The 26,282-nt window shown below is 53.5% G+C and overlaps 3 protein-coding genes across 8 annotated transcripts; 2 read left to right on the top strand and 1 right to left on the bottom strand.

Moving 5' to 3' along the window:
• The first annotated feature begins 268 nt into the window (after positions 1-268).
• IL27 (interleukin 27) lies at positions 269-4,879 on the top strand. Its single transcript, XM_029946079.1, has 5 exons — positions 269-421; positions 2,406-2,578; positions 2,662-2,760; positions 3,366-3,524; positions 4,235-4,879. Exons 1-5 carry the CDS (start codon positions 391-393, stop codon positions 4,481-4,483), a joined length of 711 nt encoding a protein of 236 aa, XP_029801939.1. The 5' UTR covers positions 269-390; the 3' UTR covers positions 4,484-4,879.
• On the bottom strand, positions 3,835-9,367 carry APOBR (apolipoprotein B receptor). The gene is made up of 4 exons (XM_029946072.1): positions 9,254-9,367; positions 5,885-8,911; positions 5,534-5,799; positions 3,835-5,444 (listed from the first exon to the last, which is right to left on the bottom strand). Exons 1-4 carry the CDS (start codon positions 9,308-9,310, stop codon positions 5,375-5,377), a joined length of 3,420 nt encoding a protein of 1,139 aa, XP_029801932.1. The 5' UTR covers positions 9,311-9,367; the 3' UTR covers positions 3,835-5,374.
• A 227-nt stretch (positions 9,368-9,594) lies between these two features.
• CLN3 (CLN3 lysosomal/endosomal transmembrane protein, battenin) lies at positions 9,595-21,317 on the top strand. Of its 6 annotated transcripts, XM_029946073.1 has the most exons (18): positions 9,612-10,190; positions 10,864-11,057; positions 11,245-11,367; positions 11,543-11,621; positions 12,799-12,895; positions 13,956-14,027; positions 14,402-14,481; positions 14,622-14,707; positions 15,210-15,282; positions 15,365-15,508; positions 16,548-16,660; positions 17,624-17,670; positions 17,746-17,814; positions 17,907-17,962; positions 18,052-18,145; positions 18,690-18,775; positions 20,595-20,838; positions 20,941-21,317. In XM_029946073.1, the coding sequence occupies exons 3-18, from the start codon at positions 11,322-11,324 to the stop codon at positions 21,058-21,060; spliced, it is 1,506 nt and encodes a 501-aa protein (XP_029801933.1). In that variant the 5' UTR covers positions 9,612-10,190; positions 10,864-11,057; positions 11,245-11,321; the 3' UTR covers positions 21,061-21,317. The 6 variants fall into 6 exon arrangements, 5 of the variants coding, with proteins under 5 accessions (XP_029801937.1, XP_029801933.1, XP_029801936.1 ...); XM_029946077.1 differs by lacking the exon at positions 20,941-21,317 and having other exon boundaries at positions 9,595-10,190; positions 20,698-20,828; XR_003911515.1 differs by lacking the exon at positions 18,690-18,775 and having other exon boundaries at positions 9,600-10,190; positions 20,941-21,033.
• The last annotated feature ends 4,965 nt before the right edge of the window (positions 21,318-26,282 follow it).

Below are 26,282 nucleotides of genomic sequence, written 5' to 3'. Positions count from 1 at the left end.
CCCCTTACCTGGCCGTCCATCTTTTCAAGACAGTGAGCTGCTGATGGCATAGGCTGGTAATGACAGAGCAGAGAAACAGGAGGGTTTGAGGGTCCAGAGCCCACCTGCCACTAGAGCGGTGGCTCACCCGAGAGTGGGGATGCAAGGGGAGGGCTGGTCCTGGGAGCTCAGCAGGGGGTCCGGGAACCCTAGCTTCCCGCCACCCCCCACTGCACCTCCCGCCCCCTCTGGGAAGGGAAATGACATTTCCCCATTTCAGCAAGGGGTGGTGAGGAGGGAAGACTGAGCGCAAAGCCGAAAGTACGAGCAGGACAGAAAGTGAAACTGGCGCAGCCCCCAGTATAAGACCCCTGCCCGGGAGATGGCTGGCCACACAGGCTGGGCCCCGTCATGGGCCAGATGGCAGACGACCTTGGCTGGCGTGAGTTTGAGGCCAGGGCTGGGAGCAGAGGGGTGGCAAGCTTGGCTGAGACTGGGCAGGGGATGGGACGGCTTGACTGGGGTGGATTGGGACCAGGGTCAACTCCTGGGCCAAGACTAAGGGTACAGGATACAGTCGACCCGAGGAGGGGAATGATGGCTGAATGAAGGAGGGCGATGGCTTGGCCAGGTCTGGGCAGCGGAGGGGACAACTGGGCTGGCCTGAATGGGGAGGGGGCAGCGGGGTGATGGTTTGGCCAGGGCTGGGCAGAGGATGGGAAGCCTTGACTGGCCTGAATGGGGAGAGGCGGGCAGCCAGTTTGACCAGGGCCAGGCAGACAAATAAAGAGTCTGGCTGGAGCGAAGGAGCGGGGACTGGACAGTCTGACTGGGAACTGGGACTGATAGAGGAAGACAGCAGGGGGAGTGTGGGGCTGGGGCCAAGGCAGCCTAACTAGGTCAAGGGCCTGTAGCCTGGAAGGAGGTCCAATCCACAGTGCGTGACTCAAGGACTCAGAGTCACGGGAAGAGGAACAGATGGTAGGGCGATGGTAGGGACCAAGGGCTGGAGAACGGGGAAAGAGCCAGAGCCAAGGACCCGAGATTGGGTAAAGAGGGTACGGAGAAGCCAAGCAAAGGGTCTGGGGTTCCAGAGCTCAGATAGGAAGCAGAGGGTCAGTAGGAAATGGCACAGCTCAATTTTGGGTGGCAATACCCACCAGAGCCTGGGGGTACCCACTTTCCCTCAACAAGGAGCTAAGAAGAACCCCACTCTGCCTGAAGTCTCTGGGATGCCGGAGTGGTCCCCAAGTCAGGGAGCCTGAATGCTGGGGGTCCCAGAGCCCACGCACCACCTCTAGAAGTACACTGGCAGGTGAAGAACCCAGAAGCCCTGCTTCGTCTTTATTTGTAGGACGTTTCGGGAAGCAGAGCCCAGGAGTTAGAAATCAAGAGTGGACATGGGAGAAGCATGGAGAGGAGGGTGAGCAGGAACAGACAGACCTACAGCCTAGTTTTGGTTTGTGTTTCGAGGAGAATTGTGTAACTCCAGTGATTGCTAGATTTCCTCTCCCTAGATTTTCTCTGATGGAGAAACCACCAAACACTGGCGTCTTCCCAGACCTCCCACGCTAGGGCCCCTCTCCCTTCTGTCCAGGAAACATCAGGCAGGAAGCTCTTTCAGAAATCAGTTGGTCTGACTACCCCATTTTACAGATGGGGACCTGAGGTATAGAGATAAGAGATGACTTGTTCAGGGGAAGAACCTGGATGAGAAACAGACGTTATGTCTCCCATTCTAGAGCCTCTTCCTCCACCCCGCCCGGCACCCCCTGTTCTTTCAACACTGCAGAGTGACCCATCTGCCTTGGTGGGGGCTGGACCAGTCTGTCCTTCTGACTCCCCAGGATAGAGCCTCCAGCACGGCCCGCCCACCGCTGGCCATCAGAGCCGCCTGGCTAAGCACAAGGAATCATTAGCAGAACAGAGTGTGCCCACTCGAGGAGGGGGGGGGAGGCAGCTGCCTCCTCTGAGTTCCCAGGATCTGCATTTGGGCAGATCTAGAATCTGGTCCTGGTCCTCTCACCCTCTAGCCATGTGACCTTGGGCTAGTCAGCGTCACTGAGCCTCATTTTCCTCATCTGCAAAATGCACAGGATAACAGCACCCAGGAGCCCGCATATGGTTGAGCAGTTTGTTCAACTTGAGAAAGACATTTAGCCAAAGGAGTTAGTTGAGGGATCGAGATGGAACCTGAGATCTGCTTCCCAACGTGGGCCTTCGATGCCAGGTTGTTCTGCCTCGGAGAAGGGGTACCTTCTTTCGTCTGTGCGGAGGTGCCCTAGGGTGTCCTCAATAGCTCCCATCGTATTAGTGGCTTTGCGAGGTCAACCAGATGGCCCACAGAGCTTGCCCACAACAGCCTCAGAAGAGGCAGGTTGAGTTCTGGAGCTTTCCCCCCACCTGGCCCATCTCCCCCTCTCCAGGGCTCAGCCTTTTGTTGCTCTCCTTGCTGCTGGCTCGTGCTGGTGTCTGGGGATTCCCGAGACCGCCAGGGAGGTCCCCCCTGAGCCTGCAGGAGCTGCGGAGGGAGTTCAAGGTCAGCCTGCATCTGGCCAGGAAGCTGTTCTTGGAGGTTCGGACCCAGGCCCACCGCTTTGTGAGTCTCTCTGATGCAACTGGCTTCGGGGCCGGGCAAATCCCCAGTCCCGCTGGCCCCCACTAACAAATCTTGCCCCACAGGCTGAATCTCACCTCCCAGGAGTGAGCCTGGACCTCCTGCCCCTGGGGAATCAGCTCCCCAATGTCTCCCTGACCTTCCAGGCCTGGCACAGCCTCTCTGTGAGTGGGGGACTGGTGGAGTGGGGCAAGAGAGCTGGCAATAGGGCTGGGCCGGGGGGGGATGGTGAAGTCGGGGACTGAATGGAAAATGGATAGGGATGCATGGAGGACTCGGGTCTGGATGAGGCTGAGCAGGTCATTGGATATAACGATCCAACTGCAATAAAGAAGTAGGGTCAGAATGAGCCTGCACATATGGAGGAGGGATGGGGTTGGGAGTAGGAGTGGGATTATCGTAGGAAGGAGGGTGGAGACAGGATAAAAAGACAAGTGAAGAGATGGACATGAAGGAAGGGAGGCACCTGGGTGTCTCCAACTCGATCTCCGCTCAGGTAATGATCTCACAGTTTCTGAGATGGAGCCCCCAGTCTGCTATGAGCACAGAACTTCCTTAAGATTCTCTCTCTCTCTCTCTCTCTTGGTCCCTTCTTCCCCCCACCTCAAAATAAATAAGCCTTAAAAAAAAGGAGATGGACATGTAAGGGGATGGTGGGGAAGAGGGTAGAATGCAGTTGTGGATAAAGAGGGATAGGACAGTGGAGACGGGGTTAGGTTGGATCCTCAGCCTGTAAGCATTTCCTGATCCCTTCCCTGACCTCCTGCAGGATGCTGAACGCCTCTGCTTCCTCTCCATGACCCTTCGCCCCTTCCATGCCCTATTGGAAAGCCTAGGAAGCCAAGGGGGCTGGACCAGCTCCGAGAAGATGGAGCTATGGACTGTGAGGTTGGACCTCCGGGATTTGCAGCGGCATCTCCACTTCCAGGTACCGTGTTCAGCCCCCTCCTCAGCTCCCAGAGACCGACATACAACAGTGAGGTTCATTGGCTCTCTTTTTAAAAAACTCCCTGCCCACCAGTTGGGTAAGTGTGGAAGGAGAGGCCATCGATCCTCTGAGTGAGCGAGTGAGTGAGTGAGTGTGTGTGTGTGTGTGTGTGTGTGTGGCAGCCCTGGCTCTGCCATCTCTCGAGGTCTTGGGCTAAGCAGCTCTGAAGCATGAGGAATAGCTACTGACCCTTCAGCAAACCTTGTTCCCTTCTCCCTTAGCCTCAAACATCACCAGATCCTCCTGAACATTTCCAAGGGAAATAGGTGTTTTATTCTTAATAAGAGGAAAACAGAAAATGTAAGCGGCATGAATACTGGCTATGCCACCTTTCGGCCCACTTCGGATCTCAGAATGACCCTTAGGAGAAGAACTCCGGGAATCCCAAATGCCCGGGACAATCCTGGGGTGGTGGGCCAGCTCCATGGGTGGCATCTTGCTCCGTGACTTCCATTCTCTTGCATCCAAAAAAATCAGGCAGGACACTTGAGATGATGACATAATGGAAGACCCGAAGCAGGGGCTGTCCAGGGAAATCATGACCTTGTGACATATGATGTCATTCTGGACCATCCGGCCACAGAAAGGAACAAGGGTTTGCCGGGGTCTCCGCGTGGCCATTGTCTGACCCACGGGGCCTTTCCTCACAGGTGCTGGCTGCCGGACTCAGCCTCCCCGAGGAGGAAGACAATGGGAGGAAGGGGCTGCTCCCAGGTGCTCCGAGCGGTCCCTTGCAGATGTCGGTGCAGCCGACCTGGCCCCAGCTTCTCTATACCTACCAGCTGCTGCACTCCCTGGAGCTCGTCTTGGCTCGGGCCATGAGGGACCTGACCCTGCTCTCCCAAGCCGGAACCCCAGCGCCAGCCTCGGGGTGCGCATCAAGCGGCTCCCAGCCCTGACGGAGTGACTTCTCAGCCTCTTCCCTTTGCCCTTGGGTTCAGGGCAACGGGACAGCCTCCGAGCTCGTTTGCCTTCAACAAGGCAGGACTCCACCGGCCTCCCACCCAACCCCCACCCAATAACTTAAGGCCCCTCCAGGCCCTGCCGGATATTTATTTCTTGGATATTTATTTATTGTTTAGAAAAATGATGGTTTATTTATTGCTAGTTGTCCTCAGGCTAGTCTGCCACGCGGGCTGCCGAATAAAGCACTCTCATCCTCTCTCAGCCTCAGCTTCTTTTCACAGAAGGGGTACCTGACACCAAGGGATGAGAGGGCCTGGCTAGAGTCTGTAGTCTCTGGCCACCCTTGGACCCCTCTCTGCTCCAAGCTTTCGGGGGCTCCTGGCCTACCTTCCCCCCAAACTGGGTAGCTGGGCTCCCATCAACCTCTGATCACAGAGGGAGCTCCGAAGGGCCTCCTGTCCCCTTTTCTCTAGGCCACCGCCCACCCCTGAGCTTTTCGTTCCTGGTTCACAGCCCTCTGGAGGCCTCGGTGTGGACCTCGGAGAGGTCAGGGGGCGAAGTCTGTGAGGAGAACTGTCCTGTCCCCTCAGTCCCGAAGAGACGAGTTGGAGGGGTGGTCAGGACAGGCCGTGAGAGGCGCAGTCCCACCAGGCCCGGGAGCCCATCAGCCACAAAGCAGAGTCAGTCTCCTCCGGTTCACGTTCATGTTCAAGCTGCTCACAGACGCCTGCTTCTGTCTGCTCCCAGAATGACATACCAAGAAACGAAGGCCCAGAGGGCGGAAAGGGTGTGTCCAAAGTGGCAGAAGGGCGAGAGGCCAAGCAGGATTTGGTGGACTCTTCTGGGCGGATCATTCAGGGCCCGGTCCCAGGGGCTCGGGGCGCTCACTGGGGTCTGGGCCGGCCCAGCCGGGCCTGCAGTTCCTGCATCATACCGGGGTGTGCAAGGCCAAACCTGCAGATGGGGACAGGCTGTGGGCGCTGGGCTCCCCAAGTCCACGGCCTCCCTCCCCAGCCCAGCCCAGCCCGTCATCCTCTGCTTACCCGTGTCCCAGGGGCCTTCTCCTGGTGGGCAGTGGGGTCCCTTCAGGCCTTGGGGGGCTTGCCTCTGGGGGTTCCTCTGTCTGGAGAAGTCTCTGCTCAGGAGCTGAGTGCTCTTCCTCGGGTGGGGGGCTGGGAGGCTCCTCCTGTTGCCCAGGAGCAGGGGTCCGTCGGAAAGAGGGCCGGGAGCGACGCTGTGAGGAGCTTCGAGACAGGAGGACACGGCTCCTCGAGACAGAGACATCCAGGCGAGACCCGGGGAGCAGGGCCTGCAGGGACAGGGGCACAGAGTACCACGGGGCTGGCTTCCGGATTCTGCTCTGTCCAGCCCTGGCCCCTGGCTGGAGTCCTCACCTCACTCCAGCTGCCTTGAGCATCCCCTCCAGTCCTTCCTGCGGTCTCCCCACGTGGCCCAGGCTCAGCCTCAGCAGGGTCCTGGTCTGTTGGCTGGTCCTCCTGGCCCCGGATGTCCTCCAGGCCTTCTGGAACAATCTCCTCGGCCTCTGCTCTCTGGTCTTCAGTCAGCTCAACATCCTCCCCAGCAAGGGGCCCCTGTGCCTCTTCCTCAGGGTGGTGGTCCCCACGCCGCCCCTCACTGCCTTGCCCCTGCTCCTCCCATTGCCAACCCTCAGCCTCCTTTTCCAATAGCGTCTGCCCTCCCAGGAGCCCCTCGGCCTCTCCTGTGGCCATGGTCCCCTCTCCCCTCACTGCCACCGGAGAACCCAAGGTCGCGCCATCCATCCCACTGCCTCCCTCTGCTCCTGCAGCTTCCCTGACCTCTTCGCAATCTCCCCTGGGCTCACCCTCTCCGGCTTCAAAAGCCCCTGCTTGGCCCCCTCTGCCATTTACCTCCACGTCTGCTGAGCCCTCTGGGCCAGGCTCTGGCTCCCCTCGGGTTTTTTCCCATTCAGCCTCCACCAGCTCTTCCCCTCTCCCAGCCTCCTGCCTCCCTTCTGATTCCCAAGCTTCCCCAACCTCTCTTTCGGGCCCTCCCCCAGCCGCGGGGGCCCTGCCATTCGCCTGATCCCCCACTATCTCAGCAGCCGACCAACCAGCCCCGGTGTCTTCCCGGAGGCTCAGAGCTGCCTCCTCCAGCCCCCAGTGTCCACTGGGGGTTGTGTCTGCCCGGCAGGGCACCGTGGCCTCTGTCTCCTCATCCTCGGTTTCTCTGGCACCTGACTCTCCCAGTGACCCACCTGCCCCTGCGTCTGCGCCGAACCTTCCACCCAGGGCCTGGCTCTGTGCTCCGGGGGCCTCTCCCTCGGCTGCTCCACACCCTGCTTCCTCAGCTTTCTTCCACTCCCCGCCTGTCTCCAGGACATCTGGGAACACAGACTCTCGGTCTCCCTCGGCCTCCTCGGCCTCCTCCTCCCCCTCTTCAGCATCTGCTAGTTTCTGGGAATCCCCTCTCTCCACGTCCCTCCTCTGGGCTTCTGTCCTGGAGTGGTCAGGCTTTCCACAAGCCACGATCCTGGGGTATTCCTCCAGGCTCCTTGCTGCCTCCCCTTTGTTCAGGGCTGGGATGCCCCAGGGCTCTTCCTCATGCCCCTGTCCTTCCTCAGGCTGCTCTGTAAGGATCTGAGAGACTGCCATCAACTGAGGGTCCTGGCCTTCGGTGACCTCGAACTCATGGGCACTGCACTCCAATGCCAGTGCTTCTCCACCTGCCAGAGCCTCCCCCTCACTCTTCTGCTCCCTAATCTCCTGCTCCAGGCTGGCCTCTGGGGTTGCCTCCAAGCCAGCATCGCCTTCAGCCTCATTTGCCACTTTGCTCACGGGCAACTCAGCCTCTGCCATCCAGCAACGCTCTTCCTCCTCTTTGGTCTTCTCTGCCTGCATCACCTCCTCCAGGCTGCCCGAAGCAGTCCTGTCCACTGAGGCTTGCCTCCCCTCAGCCTCTTCCCCTCCCTGATCTGCCTGGACCTCAAACCCCTCTCCCTCCCCCTCTGACCCCTGGCCTTCTACAGGCTCCCTCCCTGCTGTTTCATCCTTCCCTGCTTCCTCCATGCCCTCGGTTCCCAGAGGCTGGGTCTGTTTGCGGGGAAAGCTCATCTCAGCCTTTCTGTTATCCTCTGCCTCCTCCTCCCCGTCTTTCCTGGCCCTCTCCCCTAATGCCCTGGTCATCCCAGTGTCCTCTGAGATCCTTTCTCCTGAGACCACTGCCCCATATTCTACCTCCCTGGCTCCCACGAAGCCACCTTCCTTCTCAGCTGAGGTTGTCCTGGCCTTTACCCTGCCTAAAGTTATCCCAGGCTCCTCTCCATCTGAGGCTGTCCCGGCCTCCTTTTCTCCACCTGAGGTTGTCCCGGCCTCCTCCTCCCTGCCAGAGGTTGTCCCGGCCTCCTCCTCCCTGCCTGAGGCTGTCCCGGCCTCCTCCTCCCTGCCTGAGGCTGTCCCGGCCTCCTCCTCCCTGCCTGAGGCTGTCCCGGCCTCCTCCTCCCTGCCTGAGGCTGTCCCGGCCTCCTCCTCCCTGCCTGAGGCTGTCCCGGCCTCCTCCTCCCTGCCTGAGGCTGTCCCGGCCTCCTCCTCCCTGCCTGAGGTTGTCCTAGCTTCCTCCTCTCCACCTGAGGTTATCCCAGTCTCGTCCCTGCCTGAGACCATCCTGTCCTCCTCCCTGCCTGAAGTTGCCCCAGCCCCAGATTCTGTCCCTGCCTCCTGTGTTTTCTGTACCCTTGTGGTCTGGAGACCCCTTAGGACTACCATCACCTCTTCTTCCTTCTCAGCCTCTTTGGCCCCAGGCCCTTGGATCTCCTCAGCCGCTGCCTCCTTAAACACCTGCTCTAATGACTCCCTTCCGCCCCCTGCTACCTTCCCCTCAGGCTCCCTCTGCCAGGTCCACGCTGACTCCGCCTTTCCGGCCACCCATGGTTTTCTTTCCCTGATCTCTTCCGCCTCCTCCTCCTGTTCCCAGGTTCTCAGTGTCTCCTCTCTCTTCGCTTCCTGCTCATTGGGCCCTTGACTCTTCTCCGCTTGGCTGCCGTTGTCTGGATCAGCCTTAGACCCTGCCCTGGACGTCTTTGTGGCCTCTAAGTGGGCACTTGGCGCCTGGCACCTGGCAGCTTTGGCTGCTTCCAAAGCCCCAGTGTCCTGCTTATTTTCTTGAGACCCATGGCAGCTGCCTTCTTCCCAACCCCAGGTCTGTTTTGTAGCTGAACCTCCCTCCTGGCATCCTGCAGCCTCTCCAGGCCCTCTCAGCCCTCCACCCTCCTTGCTTTGGCTGCCTCCAAGGCCCTCAAAGGCCTCCTGGGCTTCCTTCTCTTCAGTCTTCTCTGGCCTTCCTGCAGCCACCTCCCCCAGTTCCTCAGCTGCCCTCGCCTCCCTCCTCTCTGCAGTGGGGACCTCATCGCCCATAAGGTAGGAGACGAAGGTGCTGAGGGAATCCTAGAAGAGAAGGGGGAGGGGACAAAGGCATTAAGGGGAGGTCCAGCCTTCTTAGGATGTTTAGGATGGGACCCTGACCCACAGGAACTCAGATACAAAAGAGGGATTCTGGGATCTGAGAGGAGAAAGCAAACTGGATCTGCAGAAGGGTAAGGAAAGGGCCAGATTCGGGGGAGGGATGTATCTGTGGGGGGAGGGGGGATTGAAATCCAGAAACAATCAGGCTAGAAGGCTACCTGATCCTGGGAAAGGAATCTCAAGCCTTGAGAAGAGTCTCAAAGGGAGGAGGGAAGGTGAGTGAAAGCAGGGTGAAAGTCTCTGGCATCTCCTTGCCCCTCTCACCAATGCCCCCCTCAAGGCCTGATGCAGCCCAGGGAGATGGAGCCGGAGAAAATCCATCCTGTAGGTCTCTGTGTCCAGAAAGCTGACGAATGACCGTCCCCACCCACTGAGACAAGCCAGTCTTCCCCCCAGGGCCCAAGACACTTCCTCTTCCCCTGTGTCTCCCTGACGCATCCCCTCCCCAGGCCCTGCCCACCCTCTGCAATGCCCACAGCAGCTTCCAGCCCAGGCTGGGAAATAGGTGTGCGTCTACCCTGGGGACTCAGGTGCATATTTGGAGCTGAAGGGTGAGGGAAGGGAGTCTGTAAAGAAAAACATAGGAGCAAGAGACCTCAGAATTGGGGAAGGGGGGAGGGGGCCTGTGGTAACTGCAGCTTAAATGACTCAGGTCTTGTATTCACACCTCAGCCATTTCCGTCTCCCCCCAAGCCACAGCCACTTTGTGAGAGGAAGCTGGGGTTTGTGGTTCCTGTTTTGCCTAGGGACAGGGAGTAGGAGTGAACAGGGGTTGGTAAGAGCTCCGGCTTCTCATTTCAGGGTCATTAATGCTTCCCTAAGGGGAAGAAGGGGCTGGACTGGTGGCTCCAATGCCCATTCCTTCATCTGTACTCATTCTTGCAAAACAAAACTTGGCTGAGCTTTGTATTGTGGTTATTTGTGTCTACCAACCTCTTGTGAGTTCCTTGAAGGCAGAGGCTATGTATGACATGTTGCTGAGTTTCTAGGGCACCGCAAAGGTAGTCAGACCCCAATATTTCATTGGTCGAGTGACCTGGGAAGCAGACCAAAGGGGGCACATTTCAAACAGCAGTCTGCGGACTTGGTGGTGAGAAAGAGCTGGTAGAGGTGGGCACCAGCTGGTGGAAGCCCATAGAAGGGATTAGGGGAAGGACTCCAGGAAGAAAATTCAGGACTCGGCTTAACTACTTAGAGAAAGGTAAGAGAATAATCACTGCTTATTTGGGACTGTGTGAAGTGACTTTGATCTACACCTCTTCCCCTAATCCCCTCCCTGATCCCCACTTTCTAAATTTCCAATTAAAGGAACTAGATGAGATCACAGCATCAGAATCTTGGACCTTAGAACTCCTCCGGTCTAAGTATCCTTGATGTAGGCAGGAATCCTGCGGCAACCAGCTCAGTCAGCCCACTTGCTGCTCTATTTCCTACTGCTAAAAAGGTCTCTTAAGGTCGCATTTAGGTCTCACTTTGCCAGCAATTGTCCTTTTTTGTTTTCTCATCTGTAAAGCCGAGGGGTGGACTATTTCTGCCATTTTCTTTGGTTCTGGGTTAATTTGGGAAAAGGGATCTCTTTAATGCTTTGGATGTTGCCAACAGATAGAAATCCTCTTAGGTGAGTGTTACCTTTACTTTCAGTTCTTAACCAATCTAAGGGCAACAGAGAGGAAAAAGAATGACCCGAAACTGGCTGTCTTTGTTCCCAGTCAGAAACAGTCAAGGGAGGCGCCAGGTGGCCATACTTATTTCTGAGGCGGCGAGAGGAGCTGAAGCCGCTCGCTGCCATGCCTAGTGCTGGCAGGATACGGTCGAGACCTTGCGCGCCGCTAGTCTAACGTCATGGCTCTGCTCGCTCGTCCTACCCGCTCTAGTTTTAAACCAGCTGTTCCAGGGCCCTCCCGGCCTCTCTCTGTCCCACGCCCCGAGCCTGGGAAGGCCTAAAGCGAAGACAGAGAACCCGGAAGTTGTGGTGACCTCCAAGCACGTGATGAGGGGCCGGCTGATGTTGTCACGTGACCCCCCCACCTGCGGTACCTCGGCGCCGAACTTGCAGCTGCTCTTAAAGGTACAGACCGCAGAGCCCCCTGCTGTAAAGGGGGCGGGGGCAGAGTCCCACGGGTGGGACGTGGTGGGGTGTGCGAGGGCGCGAGATGGAGCCCCGGGGTAACGTGGTGGGTGGCCGGGCGCGAGTGCAGCGGAGAAGCTGGAGCTGGGACTGGCAGTGGGGCGTTGATCCTTCTCATCTGTCGCAGACCCTCATCCGCCGGGTCGGAGCCCGGTCTGGACTCTCGCTGACTTTCAACTCTGCGTGTGATCTGAACTCGATGCCATGGGAGGCTGTGCGGGCTCTCGGCGGCGCCTTTTGGATTCCGAGGGTGCGTGTACTTGCCTGTCCTCCTGAGAGTGACAGCCTCTGTCTCCACTCCCCCCCCTCCCCCCCCGCCCCACTCGGGCCTCGGGCGCTGGCTCGGCTCCGGGAGGACCCCCGTAGAGCCTTCGTGCACTTTCGAGAGGGGTGGAGGTCAAGCTCTCTTCCTCTCGCCCTCCCAGGGGAGGAGACGGCCCCTGAACCTCGGTCCCCTCTGTTAGACCGTCCAGGCGCCCTTTGGAAGAACGCGGTGGGTTTCTGGTGAGTGGCCTGAAGAGTTCAACAGAAGTAAAAATGCGGTGGGAAGAGGGGAAGCAACAGGAGGAAAGAGGGGAGAATTGAGCTGTGGAAAAGGAGCTGAATTCACAAATATTTACTGAACCAGTAGGTTTGCCCCGAGGTAGCGGGTAAACCTCCGAGGCTTTCCTACTCATTTTCTTACCACCTTCACGTTTTGGCCAGACCCTCAGTTCACCTGGAGGACTGCTCCGTGTTTTACTTCAAGCAATTCAGGCTTTAAATTTGTAAACGCATGTATTTTGTAACAGAAAACTAAATTGCTACTCTAAACGGAAAACTCGTATTTTCCTGAAGGCATGATTTAATAAGCACAGCCCTGCTTTTTAGAAGAGCCTTTATCTGCCTCCTGGAATCATTCAAATATGGAGCTTTGAGAAATACTTGGAGCACTAACCTGACCATCGAGGGCTTGGGTGGCACATTGGGTTAGAAGTGACTTCCCATGAGGCTCTGGAAGAGTAACCTCTTTGAGCCTCGGTTTCACAGCAGCAAGAAAAGCATGGTAGGCTTGGGAAGGAGCACGTGAAATCTCTGGCTCTTGGCCCAGTTCCTTTCCCATCACTGAGCGCAGCTCTGGGAAATGAGACTAAGCAGAAACGATCCTTCATGGGTCGTAAAGGACTTTGGTATTATCTTATTTTCATCCCTGAAGCCCCCTGTGAGGTTCAGTGAGAAGAGAAACTTGTATCACTCTGACCAAGGTCACTCAAGTAGGAAGCAGCAGGCTTGGGACCTGAACAGGAGCCTTCTGAGCTTCAAGCCCTAGGGTCATTCTGTCCCACAGCACGTCAGAGACCGTGGGTCAGTGGATGAGAAATGTCCCAGGAACTGAATATGGTGGGAGCTTGGAGGAGAGGATCATCAAGGATGATTTCCTTCTCTTCCTGGGAGAGAGAAGATGTGAAGCCAAGTCTACCTCCCAAGGCCTGTTATTTCTAACCCTAACATTGAATGGAGATGGTGGGTCTAGTGATAGAGAAAAAACAAGGGAGCTGACTGAAGGCCACAGGAAGGGGAGGTTTGGTGCTAGGACTGTGGGTAGATTGTAAGCCTGGAAGGAGGCTAGGATCTGTTCTTCTATGTCAGTTATATCTCAATAAAACTGCAGAAACAAAAAGTCTATCCCCGCTCACTCCAGGCTCCTTGGCCTTTGCAACAACTTTTCTTACGTGGTGATGCTCAGCGCTGCCCATGACATCCTTAGCCGCCAGAGGGCGTCTGGGAACCAAAGCCATGTAAGTGACCCTCTCTGTCTATAACTGCCACCATATTTAGTGGTTATGGGAAGATCGAGAATTCACCCTAGGGCAAGGGACCCTTTTGAAAAACTCAGGGAATGAGGTAGCCAAGGTGTGGGGCAAGGGGGCTAAAGTTCCCAGTCTCCTAGACCTCAGAGTGGGAAGGGTTTTTAAGAATCAGTTGGTGCCAGGGGCGCCTGGGTGGCTCAGTCAGTTGGGCATCCAACTTCAGCTCAGGTCATAGTCTCGCAGTTTGTGGGTTCCTGCCCTGTGTCAGGCTCTGTGCTGACAGCTCGGAGCCTGGAGTCTGCTTCGGATTCTGTGTGTCCCTCTCTCTCTCTGCTCCTCTTCCACTTGTACTTTCTCTCTCTCTTTTTCAAAAATAAAATAAACATAAAAAAAAAAAAGAATCAATTGGTGCCTGGTGTCCAAACTTGAATTTTGGCTGGATGGGGCCATGGCAGGGTTTTTTAACCCCAGCACTGAACATTTTAGGCTGGAGATTGCTTTGTTGTGGGGCTTTCCTGTGCATTGTAGGCTGTTTAGCAACACCCCTGGCCTCTGCCCATTAGATACCAGCAGCCTAGCCCCGCTTCTCCAGTTGAGACAAGAATGTCTCCAGACATTGCCAAATGTTCTCTGGGGGCTATAATCCCCTCCCTCTGAGAAGCTCTTGTCTATAATGAGCCAGGGTGGGGGGGAGGTGGATTGGGGGGGGGTGCATGTCAAAGGACAGCAACCACCACCTTGCGGGTCCAACAGAGAACTCAGTCCAAGATCAGCTTTTCTGGAAACCCAAATTTTAAAAAATGAAAGCTCCTAAATGTGTTACCCAAGGAGATCCCATTTACAGGGCCATCTTTGGCCTTCAGGTCCTTAGTTTAAGGTTTCTATGGTCACCTCACTCTCCCTGTTGTGCACATAGAAAACCCAAAGTCCTGAGGCCAAGGCTGAGGCCAAGGCCATCCTTCAAGTTAGGGCTGAGCTGGGACTGGTGCCAGGCCCTTTTTGCCTCTCGTCTTTCTTCCCTGGGTAAAAGATTCTTCTTTTTTATCAGGTGGACCCAGACCCAGCGCCCACCACCCACAACAGTTCATCTCGATTTGACTGCAACTCTGTCTCCACGGCTGTGAGTACCCATCCGGCCCTCCCCTGCCCCCCCATCCCCACCCCAAGCACCCAGCTGTGACTGTCATGATTATAATAATTAAAACCATTTGTTGAGCCTTTTCTGTGTGTGGCATATATTACCTCATGTAATTCACACAGCAGTGCTATGAGTGAGGCGCTGTAACCGTCCCCCATTTTCCAGATGAGGAAACTGCAGCTCAGAGACTGTGAATGTCTTGACTCCTAGCTCAGGAGCAGCAGAGCTGGGAGCTCTCTGACTTCAGAGCCTGTGTTGGCAGCCGGTCGACCTGGCTGGTTTGTGTCTTTCCTTGGCCGCTCGGTTGGGAGGTTTGTGCCCGGGACCATCTGGGGTCTCCATCTGTTCTGTTCCAGGCGGTGCTCCTGGCTGATATCCTCCCCACCCTGGTCATCAAACTACTGGCTCCTCTTGGTCTTCATCTGTTGCCCTACAGGTCCGGGCAGGGGTGGCGGGAGGAGCGGCCCTTGGGATCTGAGCGTGCGGAGGCCGGGAGGGCTAACAAGATGGCGGGAGGGCTGGGGACTTGCGGGCAGAAGCTGACTCTCCTCTTCCCTCCCTCTCTCTCCCCCTCAGCCCCCGGGTTCTCGTCAGTGGGCTTTGTTGCGCCGGAAGCTTTATCCTGGTCGCCTTTTCTCATTCCGTGGGGACCAGCCTGTGTGGTGAGTGTGAGGTTTTGTGTCAGGTGGGGAACCCAGAGGAACCAAAGCTGAGCATTGTGGGTAGTCTCCCCAGCTTTCCAGAGGAAAGGGATTGTTTTTGTAACCCTCAGAAGCCTACTGGGACCATCACAAGTAGGAGATGGGGCATGAGGTCATTTTGGAGGGGGTGGGGGTGGGGAGAGAGGAGGAAATGGACGGAATACATGGAGCTCAAGATGAGCAGTCACTGAGACCCCATGATGGGGGTGCCTGAGGCATCAGGCATGAGTTCTTGGTCCGGAGTTGATAACTGGGTGCATGGAGGTACCATTCCCTATGAGGGGGCGTGCGCGGGAGCAGGTTGGTTCTACTTCAGGTCTGAAGCCCGCCTGTCCAAGGAATCTTTTTAGCCCCACTGAGCTGATGCAAAGAAGGCCCTGGCCAGACACCTCAGGGGACCAGTGATTTCAGGGAGGCTGGATGTGGCCACTGCCATGCTTGTCTCCCCCCCCCCCCCACTCAGGTGTGGTCTTGGCTAGCATCTCCTCAGGTCTGGGGGAGGTCACCTTCCTCTCACTCACCGCCTTCTACCCCAGGTAAGCAGATGGAGCAGGGAGTGGGGGAGAGGACCTCCCAGTGCTGGCTTTGGTCCTTCCTCATCTTTTGTGTTCTTCTCAGGGCTGTGATCTCCTGGTGGTCCTCAGGAACGGGGGGAGCAGGGCTGCTGGGAGCACTGTCCTACCTGGGCCTCACCCAGGCTGGCCTGTCCCCCCAGCACACCCTGCTGTCCATGCTGGGCATCCCTGCACTGCTGCTGGCCAGGTAGGCTGCCTGGGTTGGGAGGGTGAGGGGTTCGGGAAGAGAACTAGATCCTGTTCCCAGTCTTCTGATCCCGGCCGCCTTGTAAAGAGGGATGTGGATTCAGGACTCTGATGGGTTTGGTTTGAGCTCTGGAGCCACCACTTGCTGGCTGTGTGGTGGGCAAGGTGCTCCACCTCTCTGGCCCTCGGTTTTCCCATATCTCAAATGGTGGTTCTCCTTGTGTCCTCGTGAGGTGATGAGTGTGAAGCCACCAGGACAGTGCGGATCCCAAGATGATTTGCGGAGGGCAGAGGGGACCTTTACTTTATTAATTCTGGGTGTATTAGGAAAAATGTTTAACTAGCCAATCCCACCTATGATTCCACAGATTATTGTTTAGAAGAAGGCCTTTCCAGAGGAAAAGGGAATCAATTGGGGGCACCTGGGTGGCTCAGTCTGCTAAGCATCCGACTTTGGCTCAGGTCACGATCTCACAGTTTGTGGGTTTGAGCTCCATGTCAGGTTCTGCACTGACAGCTCAGAGCCTGCAGCCTGCTTCGGATTCTGTGTCTCTCTCCCTCTCTGCCCCTCCCCTGCTCACACTCTGTCTCTCTTTTTCCTTCAAAAATAAACATTAAAAAAAAAAAGGAAAAAAATCAATTTAAAGGAAAATAATAAAAGCAAAAAAATATTATCTATAGGAGAAGTGTAGATCTGGCAAATTAGAAGTGACGAAAATTTGAGGAGCTGAATGAACACATAGTAAACAGTAGCCAGAAGGATCATTAGAACAACCACCACAAGGAAAGGGCTGACTTGCTTGGCGTGAGCCAGAAGTCAGAACGAGGGTCCACAGGTAGAAACAAGGAGGCAAATTTCAGCTCCAAAGAAGGAGGCACCTTTCCACGGTTCAAGCTCTCCGGCACCAGCACGGGATGGGGGGCTGTAGGATGGGGGGGCTTGGAGAAATGATGGGGTGGGGGTGGGCGCTGCCCTGGGAGGGAGTGACTTCTCTGGGCCCAATCCCCTCCTGTCTTATCTCCATCCCACCCACTCCTAGCTATTTCTTTTTGCTCACGTCTCCTGAGCCCCAGGACCCTGGAGGGGAGGAAGAGGCAGAGACATCAGCGCGGCAGCCCCTGATAGGCAGCGAGGCCCCAGAGGCGAAGCCAGGTAGGAGACTGGGAGCCATCCTTCACTCTCTCTTGCTGGGTTTTAGCCTTTGCTGTCTACAGTGGACCCGGTTGGGAGGGAGAGGGGGTGGGTGTGCTGGTGAGAGCCATTTGCGCTCATCTATTCAAGAAGTGCTCTGATTGAGTGCTCCCTGGGGGTACCAGGTTGCTGACCTAAAGAAAGGGGGCAGATTCGTGAACAAGTAGCTGAATTGGAAGCATGTTGTTTTCAAGCATTGCTAAGTGCTGGCCCCGGACATCAAGCGCTTTTGCGGCTGGGAATGGGGGCGGGGGGGACAGAGGGTGGTCCAGAAGGCCTTTTGGAGGCAGTGTCCTTGGGCGGACATTTGAATGACCAGGAGTCAGCCTTATGGATGTCGGGGTAAACGGATTGCTGGCAGAGGGAACAGCAGGTCCTAAAACCCTGGGGTGGGACTGAGCTTGGATGTTCAAGAAACAGAAAGGAGGGGCCAGCGGGGCTGTGTAGCCCTCAGGTTGTGCGAGAGCCATGAAGACGTCTCACTGGTTCATTTCTTTTTTCTTTTTTTTTTAAATAGTGGTCAAGTAGACCTAATGTGAAGTTTACCAATTTGGCCATTTTTTTTTAATGTTTATTTTTGAGAGGGAGAGAGTGAGAGAGAGAAACAGAGCATGAGCAGGGGCGGGGCAGAGGGAGAGGGAGACGCAGAATCTGAAGCAGGCTCCAGGCTCTGAGCTGTCAGCACGGAGCCCCACTCGAGGCTTGAACCCACCGACTGTGAGAGCATGACCTGAGCCGAAGTCGGACACTTCACCAACCGAGCCACCCAGGCGCCCCTCAGTTTGACCACTTTGAATTGTTACAGTCCAGTATTTAAGCGCGCTCACACTGTGAGTGTGAATGTGGTTGGTTCTTGCACCCCAGACCCCTCTGCTGAGTCAACGCACTGACCTCATGTGCCCTTCTCTCCCTGTTCTCCTGCAGCCTCCAGCCCCAACCTCTCCCTTTGGGAAAGGTGGACCGTGTTCAAGGTATGGATGGTGGTGGGTCCCCCGTGGCCAGTAGCCACCTGCCAGCCTCCCACTTACAACTTCTGACCCTCCCAGGGCCTGCTCTGGTACATCGTCCCCTTGGTCCTGGTTTACTTTGCAGAGTATTTCATCAATCAGGGGCTTGTGAGTAGGGGCTGCTGGGAGGGGTGGAAGGAGGGACCAAGGCAGGGCCCCACGTGTCTCTGACCATATGTCCTGTCCGCTCTCTGCTGCAGTTTGAGCTCCTGTTCTTCCGGAACACGTCCCTGACTCACGCTCAGCAGTACCGCTGGTAAGAAGGGTAGGGTGGGCGGCAGGATGGGCAGGGGGCCGGGGGTGGCACCCAGAGGGGCTTCTTCCCACCCCCTGCCTCCATTGAAGGTACCAGATGCTCTACCAGGCTGGCGTCTTTGTTTCCCGCTCTTCTCTCCGCTGCTGTCAAATCCGGTTCACCTGGGTCCTGGCCCTGCTGCAGGTACCGAGCTCAGCCCTCCCTCCCTTCCCACCCTAGCTCCCAGCTTCCCAGACCCCAGGCTTCCCTCCCTCCATAGGACGTGTTTATTGCTCACCTGTCAGATTCTAGGCCCAGGGAACCAAAGGTCAGCAGGGCTCCGACTCTGTGTAAAATGCCCGGCTAACCTGGGTGCAAATTCCGGCTTCTATACCCTATAGCTGTGTGACTCAGGACAGGTCTCTAAACCAGCCTGAGCCTGGATTTCCTCCTCTATAAATCAGGGGTGGCCAACATCTATTTCTCAGGGTAGAAATAGCGATGAGAAGAAGAAAAAAAAAGAACGAGATTTTGTATTATGTCTTAATCCATTTGAAGCACTTAGTAATGGTTATTTTTACAAGCCTCATGCAGGGACACAGGTTTCACATAATGTTTCTAAGGATAGAAAAAAATGTACCATTCTCTGATTCTGGATGGTCCATTGAAATAGAATCAGGGATGTTTGTAGTCGACACGTTACTGACCTCAAGGCTGGTGAGCAAATTTTAACTTCCTGCCGCAAAAGTATTACAGCGTTGAGTGGACAACCTCCACCCCTTCCTACCAGTCTAACCAACGTAGCTTCACAGAACCCACCTTTGCTGTTTCAAGGTAATGTGTCTACAGCCCCGGAAGGTAACTCTCAAAATAGAGCTTTGGTTAGCACAGAAAGGTCTCTCTTTTTTTTTTTTTAATTGTCTTTTATTTATTTTTTAGAAACAGAGACAGTGCGAGCAGGGGAGGGTCAGAGAGAGAGGGATACAGAATCTGAAGCAGGCTGCAGGCTCTGAGCTAGCTGTCAGCACAGAGCCCGACGGGGGGCTCGAACCCATGAACCTTGAGATCATGACCTGAGCCAAAGCATGAGGCTTAACCGACTGAGCCACCCAGGCGCCCCCAGAAAGGTCTTTTTATAAGCCGAGCTCAGTTCTTGGATAGCAAGATATGGGACAAAGGTAGATTGTGCACTTTCGTGTTATGACCACGTCCTGTGAATGCTGTCCAGCTTTCTGCACTGTTTGTAACAGCCAACCCAGGGCTTGGCACCCGAAAGGTGCCAAGTCACTGAGTCAACAGTTCCGAGCTCAGTAGATGCCACTGAAATGGGTAGTTTATGATTTTAGCTGTCCCTTTTTTTAAGTTTGTTTATTTATTTTGAGAAAGAATGAGTGTGTGCCCATGCCCATGAGCAGGGGAGGGGCAGAGAGGGAGAGAAAGAATTCCAAGGAGGCTCCATGCCCTGCATGGAGTCCAGTGCAGAGCTCGAACCCACAAACTGTGAGATCATGACCTGAGCTAAAATCAGAAGTCAGAAGTTCAACTGATGGAGCGCCACCCGGGCGCCCCTTGCTCTACTCTTTACCAAGGCTACTCCGTAGAATTAGCAGTATATCACCATTTAGTTCCATTACAGAAAGTATCAGCCTGATACCACAAACACAAGCATTTGCAGTGTTTTGCCAGTCACTTTAGTATTTTTAATGTTTGTTTTTGAGAGAGAGAGAGTGTGGGAGGGGCAGAGAGAGAGGGAGACGCAGAATCCAAAGTAGGCTCCAGGCTCCGAGCTGCCAGCCCAGAGCCCGGCCCAGGGACTCGAACTCACGAAGTGCAAGATCATGCCCTGAGCTGAAGTCAGACGCTTAACCAACTGAGCCGCCCAGGCGCCCTTACTCGGGCATGTGCTTGTAAGTGCCGGTCTCTGAGCTCACCTCAGACATAATGAATTAGAACCTCCGAGGACAAGGTCTACGTGGGTCACCAGATCCCCAGGTGTCTCCGTCAAGCGTGTGAACCGCCATGGTGGCCTGCCTCCTGGGGAGGCAACCCTGTGTGCTCAGACCTGGGACGCTGGAGATCCTCTGGAAGACTGGAGCACAGAGGAGGGACCTACCCCCAGGGGTGGGGCCGAACAGGCTTCCTAAGAGACCCGAGAACCCTTTAGCCAGAGTTCCTCAACCTCGGCACTGGTGACATTTGGGGCTGGAACCTCCTCTGTTGTGGGGTGTTCCGTGCCCTGCAGGGTGTCGAGCAGCGTGCACGGCCTCTGCCCACTCCCTCCCAACTCGTGACCGCCAGGAACATCTTTACACATTGCCAAATGTCCCCTGGTGGCACAGCCACACCTGGTTGAGAACTGCTGGTCCATGCATATAGCCTCCGTCTGGTAAATTGAGGGGGCAGGGCGGGCCCTTGGGAGGATGGCACTGAGGTGGCAGGGGTCCTGGTCCAAGCTGAGCAATGAATGGTGGTGACTAGGAGTCCCCAAGTGTGGGGAAGGTGGAAGAGCGTTCCAGGCGGCAGGAGTGACATGAGCCAAGATGAGGTGGGGAAGGGACCTGCGAGGTGTCGGGTGTGGGACAGGACAGGGAGAGACCTACCCCAGACCTCAGGGCCTGGGAGGCCAGCTGGGTGTTGGTGGGATTTGATCCAGGCCCGTCAGCGCTCTCAGCATCTCTCAGAACCAGGGGCCACCGGACAGGACCGCAGCCTCCCTCCCTGCCCGCCTCAGCCCTCCCCTCCGGCTGCATCCACAGTGCTTCAACCTGGCCTTCCTGCTGGCGGACGTGTGGTTGAACTTCCTGCCCAGCATCTACCTCGTCTTCCTGATCATTCTGTATGAGGGCCTCCTGGGCGGCGCTGCCTACGTGAACACCTTCCACAACATTGCCCTGGAGGTCAGCACCAGCTGGGTGCGGGCTGCTGGCGGCCTCTCTGGGGAAGGCCAGGGCAGGGGTGTCCAGCACCGAAGCCTCACCCCTTCTTCCTGCCCTCCCCAGATGAGTGATGAGCACCGGGAATTTGCCATGGCAGCTGCCTGTATCTCCGACACTTTGGGCATCTCCCTGTCGGGGCTCCTGGCCCTGCCTCTGCACGACTTCCTTTGTCACCTGTCTTGACACTCTGGCTTCTTGGGACACAGGACACACTCACCTGGCCCTGCGCTGACTGGCAGGCAAGTCAGACCGCAGGCCCACGGCCCAGACCTCACTCACGAGCTCTGCCCCCAACTCCGCTAAACCGGGGCGCAGAGAAGAGCTAAGGTTCCGTTCCCCCTTGCGCAGGGGCCGCCGTTTTCTCCCACTCCCGGGCTGGCCTTGGGGAGTTTCTTCACGGCATTATGTTCTTGGAATAAATGCCTGTTTTAACAATTTTATCAATTGACTCCTGTGCTGTTTTTTCTGGTTGAAAAAACTTTTTCTTTGATTATACAAGTAATACAAACCCACTTTGGAATATATGCAAGAGAGAAATGCAAGAAAGCATTGCGGCAGATTTCTACTTAGTCTTTGAGGCTTAGTCATTCATTCGTTCATTCATTCATTCACTGCATGGGGCAGTCTACATACATTTCCCCCCAACATGGAAGTTTCCAAGCATAGAGGGAGGTTGAGAGAATTCATATTCACGTAGGCACTGTTCTACAGTAAACCTTTTGCTGTAAGTACGTTATCCCATATGTAACACTCCATCCAAATCAGCCTATCTTATTTTTGTGACATATTTCAAAGTAGGAGGCTGACTTTAATACACTTTTTATTTTTTAAGGTTTATTTTGAGAAAGCGAGTGGGGGAAGGGCAGAGAGCGAGGGAGAGAGAATCCCAAGCAGGCTCGACCAGTACAGAGCCTGACACAGGCCTCAATCTCATGAACTGTGAGATTTTGACCTGAACCAAAATCAAGAGTCGGACATTTAACCAACAGAACCCTCCAGGCATTCCAAGATTTTATTTTAAAGTAATCGCTACAGCCAACCTGGGGCTCGAACCCACAACCCCGAGATAAAGAGCTGCATGGTGTGCTGACTGAGCCAGCCAGGCACCTCTAATACGCTCCCTTCTGAACCTATCAGCGCACGGAGTGCCTGGCTGGCTCAGGCAGTTAAGCATCCAACTCTTGATTTTGGCTCGGGTCTTAAACTCAGTTTGTGGGATCAACCCCCACGTCGAGCTCCATGCTGACAGTATGGAGGCTGCTGGAGGTCTCTCTCCCTCTTTGCCCTCCTCTTCTCTCTCTCTCACTCAAAATAAATAAATAAACATTAAATGCTCCAGTGTGCACATTAACTAGAATCCAGTATTTTTCTACAGTCGTTTTTTTAGGTATAATTTTTATACAGTGAAATGCATAAGTCATACATGTTTTAGTTTTTTTTTGATGTTTATTTTCGAGAGAGAGCACGTGAGTGGGGAAGGGCAGAGAGAGAGAGGGAGACGGAATCCAAAGCAGGCCTCAGGCTGGTTCTGTCAGCACAGAACCCTATGCAAGGCTCGAACTCGTGAACCATGAGATCATGACCTGAGCCAAAATCAAGAGTCAGACACTTATCAAACTGAGCCACACTTTGAGACCACTGAATTATGCTTTTCCTTTTTAAAGCATTTTTTTTTGATGTTTGTTTATTTTTGAGAGAGAAGGGGACAGAGGATGTGAACGGGGCTTTGTGCTGACCACAGACAGCTTGATATGGGGCTCAAACTCACAAACCATGAGATACTGACCTGAGTTGAAGTCAGACACTTAGCCCACTGAGCCACCCAGACACCCCTTTATACCACCTTTATATTGGGTGGCTCAGTTGGTTAAGCTTCCGACTTCAGCTCAGGTCATGATCTCATAGTTTGTGGGTTCGAGCCCCATGTTGGACTCTGTGCTGACAGCTTAGAGTCTGGAGCCTGCTTCAGATTCTGTGTCTCCCTCTCTCTGTCCCTCCCCCACTCATGCTCTGTTTCTCTCTGTCTCAATAATAAATAAAAATAAAAAAAATTTTTAAATAATAAAACATTCTTTATAGACCTTCCCCCTGCCTCCTTTTCAGTTCAACAAATTTGTGAGTTTGTTTTTCAGGCCAAGAACCTTTTAGATAGAAAAATAGATTTCATTTTGACAGGTACATCACTTAGTTTTTAACAGCTTATTTAATCCTCATAATGCTGGCCATTTGTCTCCATTTATTATTATTGTTATTTTTATTATTAAAAATAACCCTTTATACATTAGATTTGAAAAGTGAAATTTGAAGGATGCGTGTTTTCTGAGTGCTGATACATAACCACATTAGTTTCTGAAAGGTGTTTTGTTTCACCAGTTTAGGGTACCGGCCATGTGTGTGTTTCACAGCATCCTCCTCAGCACTGGGAATAATCATTTTTAATCATATTCTAAGTGAGTGAAAACATATTCAATCTTGATTATCTAAAGGTTTTTAACAGGTTTATTGAGATATACATTACTTCACTTAACTGTGCACTATAATTGGCTTTCAGTATAATCAAAGATAAGTATCCTGGACAGTCAACTCTAGAATACCTTTATCACCCCACAAAGGAATCCTGTACCCATTAGCTATCACTCCTGACGCTTCCATCCCCACCCCACCCCCTTTAGCCCCAAGAAACTTTCAGTCTACTTCCTGTCTCTATAGATTTTCCTATTCTGGGCATTCTGTGTGAATGGAATCATATAACATGTAGCCTTTGGTGACTGGCTTCTTTCTCTTACCATAATATTCTCAAGGTTCACACCATGTTGTAACATGGATCAGTATCTTATTCTTTTTTATGGCTGAATAATATTATTTTGTTGTATGGACATTCAATGTCTTTGTTTATCCATTTGTCCACTGATGGATATTCAGCATGCTTCCTTTTATAAATTTTATTTTAATTTTTTGCTACTATGGGCAATGCTGCTCTAAATGTTTGTGTCGAGGTGCCTGGGTGGCTCAGTCGGTTGAGCATCTGACTTCAGCCCAGGTCATGATCTCACAGTTCGTGGGTTCGAGCCATGCTTCTGGTTCTGTGCTTATAGCTAGCTCAGAGCCTGGAGCCTGCTTCAGATTCTGGCTCTCCCTCTCTCTCTGCCCCTTCCCTGCTCGAACTGTCTCTCTCTCTCCAAAATAAATAAAAATGTAAAAAAATTTTAATAAAAAATAAACGTTTGTGTCAATTTTTTTTAATGTTTATTTTTGAAAGTGGAGACACAGAATCCAAAGCAGGCTCCAGGCTCTGAGCTGTCAGGACAGAGCCTGACATAGGGCTTGAGCACAAACCCCGAGATCATGACCTGAGTCGAAGTCGGTCGCCTAACCACCTGAGCCACCCAGGCGCCCCCTCTGCTTCCTTCTTGCTGCACCTCCAGTTCCAAGAAGTCCAGCCCTCAACTCTCAGCTTAACTGGCTGAGCCACCCAGGTGCCCCATGTGTCAAGTTTCTGAGAGGACGTATGTTTTCATTTCTCTTGAGTAACAAGGAGGAATATAACACTGTAGGTCACTTGGTAACTATGTTTCATTCTTGGCAGAACTGCCAGACTGTTATCCAGAGTGACTGTACCATTTTGCATTCCACCAGTAGCTCCTGAGGATTCTGATTCTCCACATCCTCACCAACATATACTCTTTGCCGGTTTTGTTTGTTTTTGTTCTTTGTTTTATTCTAGCCACCTAGAGGGTGTGAAGTGGTATCTCATTGCAGGTTTGATTTGCATTTCCCTAGTGGCTAATGGTTTTGAGCATCTTTTCAGGCACTTATTGGCCATTTGTATATGTTCTTTGGAGCAAGATGTCCTTTGCCCATTTAAATATGTTTGAGTTGTAAAAGTTAAGTATCCTAGATACAAATCCCTTATCAGAGACACGATTTTCAAATATATTCTCCTACTCCCTGTGTGGCCTTTTTCACTTTTTTGATGATGTCTTTTGGTGCACAACAGTTTTGAATTTTGATGAAGCCAAATTTACCTATTTTTCCTTTGACGGCTTGGGCTTTTGCTGAAATAGTTAAGAAACCATTGCCAAAGCTACGATCAAGAATTATCCTGTGTTTCCTTTTTTTTGTTTTTATAATGTTCATTTATTTTTGAGGGAGAGAGAGAGAGAGAGAGACAGACAGAGTGTGAGTGAGGGAGGAACAGAGAGAGAGGGAGACACAGAATCAGAAGCAGGCTCCAGGCTCTGAGCTGTCAGCACAGAGCCCGATGCAGGGCTTAAATTCATGAACTGTGAGATCAAGACCTGAGCCAAAGTCAGACACTCAACCATTTTGGCCACCCAGGTGCTCTTTTTTTTTTAATGTTTATTTATTTTTGAGAGGGAGAGGGAGAGTGGAAGAGGGTCAGAGAGAGAGAGAGAGAGAGAGAGAGAGAGAATCCCAAGCAGGCTCTGTAAGGTCAGTATGGAGCTCAACTCAGGACTTGAACCCACAAACCACGAGATCATGACCTGAGCCAAATCAAGACTCAGATGCTTAGAGCTCGCTTCGGCAGCACATATACTAAGAAAAGGAGATGCCTGTCTCAAAAATAAACATTAAAAAAAATTTTTTTTTAATGGGGGCACATGGGTGGCTCAATTGGACGGGCATCTGACTTCAGCTCAGGTCATGATCTCCTGATTAATGGGTTCAAGCTCAGCTTCCAGCTCTGTGCTGACAGCTCAGAGCCTGGATCCTACTTCCTATTTGTGTATCTCTCTCTCGCTTGCTCTCGCTCTCTCTGCCCCTCTCCCACTCATACTCTGTCTCTCTCGCTCAAAAATAAGTAAGCAATTAAAAAATTAAAAAAAAAAAGGTTAGATGCTTAACTGACTGAGAAACCCAGGCACCCCTCCGTATGTTTCCTTTTAAAAGTTGTATAGTGTTTGCTCTTATATTTAGACCTTTCATCCTTTTGAGTTATTATTTGCATGTGGTGTGAGGTAAGGGTACCCAGAAAAGAGTTACCATAGCAGGCCCAAACTGCTAACCTTGTAAAAGGCTGCTTGCAAGGTTGGCCTGTGGCTGGAGTTTGAGAACTGGGTTTCAAGAGGATTCCCACCATTAAGTGCTATCAGGGGCTCACACTGCTTCAAATGTTGGTACAAACAATATGGTTTTCGGCTGAACACCTGATTTCCTTCTAGGAGTTTGGAATTTTGGTGCATCCTAGGCAGAATGCCTGTGTGACCCGCCCCCAGTAAGAACCCTGGCACCGAGTCCCCAATGAGCTTCCGTAGTTGGCAACATTTCACAGGTGTTGTCACAATTCATTGCTGGGAGAATTAAGTATATCCTATGTGTTTCCCACATAGACTCTTGGGATCTTGTGTCTGGTTTCCCTGGACTTCATTTCATGTATCTTTCTT

Source organism: Suricata suricatta, chromosome 8 (assembly GCF_006229205.1).
Source record: "Suricata suricatta isolate VVHF042 chromosome 8, meerkat_22Aug2017_6uvM2_HiC, whole genome shotgun sequence".
In the NCBI taxonomy this organism is placed as follows: domain Eukaryota; kingdom Metazoa; phylum Chordata; class Mammalia; order Carnivora; family Herpestidae; genus Suricata; species Suricata suricatta.
This window is presented reverse-complemented; position numbering and strand designations above follow the sequence as displayed.

What these genes read in the sequence shown, in the direction of transcription:
- CLN3 (XM_029946073.1), top strand. Translation starts at nt 11,322, where the DNA reads ATGGGAGGCTGTGCGGGCTCTCGGCGGCGCCTTTTGGATTCCGAGG. An exon ending in CGTCTGGGAACCAAAGCCAT is followed by an intron (nt 12,896 to 13,955) that starts GTAAGTGACCCT and finishes CTTTTTTATCAG; the next exon opens with GTGGACCCAGACCCAGCGCC. An exon ending in CTTCATCTGTTGCCCTACAG is followed by an intron (nt 14,482 to 14,621) that starts GTCCGGGCAGGG and finishes TCTCCCCCTCAG; the next exon opens with CCCCCGGGTTCTCGTCAGTG.
- APOBR (XM_029946072.1), bottom strand. Translation starts at nt 9,310, where the DNA reads ATGGATTTTCTCCGGCTCCATCTCCCTGGGCTGCATCAGGCCTTGAGG. An exon ending in AGGCCTTGAGGGGGGCATTG is followed by an intron (nt 8,912 to 9,253) that starts GTGAGAGGGGCA and finishes CTTCTCTTCTAG; the next exon opens with GATTCCCTCAGCACCTTCGT. An exon ending in AGAAGGCCCCTGGGACACGG is followed by an intron (nt 5,445 to 5,533) that starts GTAAGCAGAGGA and finishes CCCCATCTGCAG; the next exon opens with GTTTGGCCTTGCACACCCCG.
- IL27 (XM_029946079.1), top strand. Translation starts at nt 391, where the DNA reads ATGGGCCAGATGGCAGACGACCTTGGCTGGC. An exon ending in GGACCCAGGCCCACCGCTTT is followed by an intron (nt 2,579 to 2,661) that starts GTGAGTCTCTCT and finishes CTTGCCCCACAG; the next exon opens with GCTGAATCTCACCTCCCAGG. An exon ending in AGCGGCATCTCCACTTCCAG is followed by an intron (nt 3,525 to 4,234) that starts GTACCGTGTTCA and finishes CTTTCCTCACAG; the next exon opens with GTGCTGGCTGCCGGACTCAG.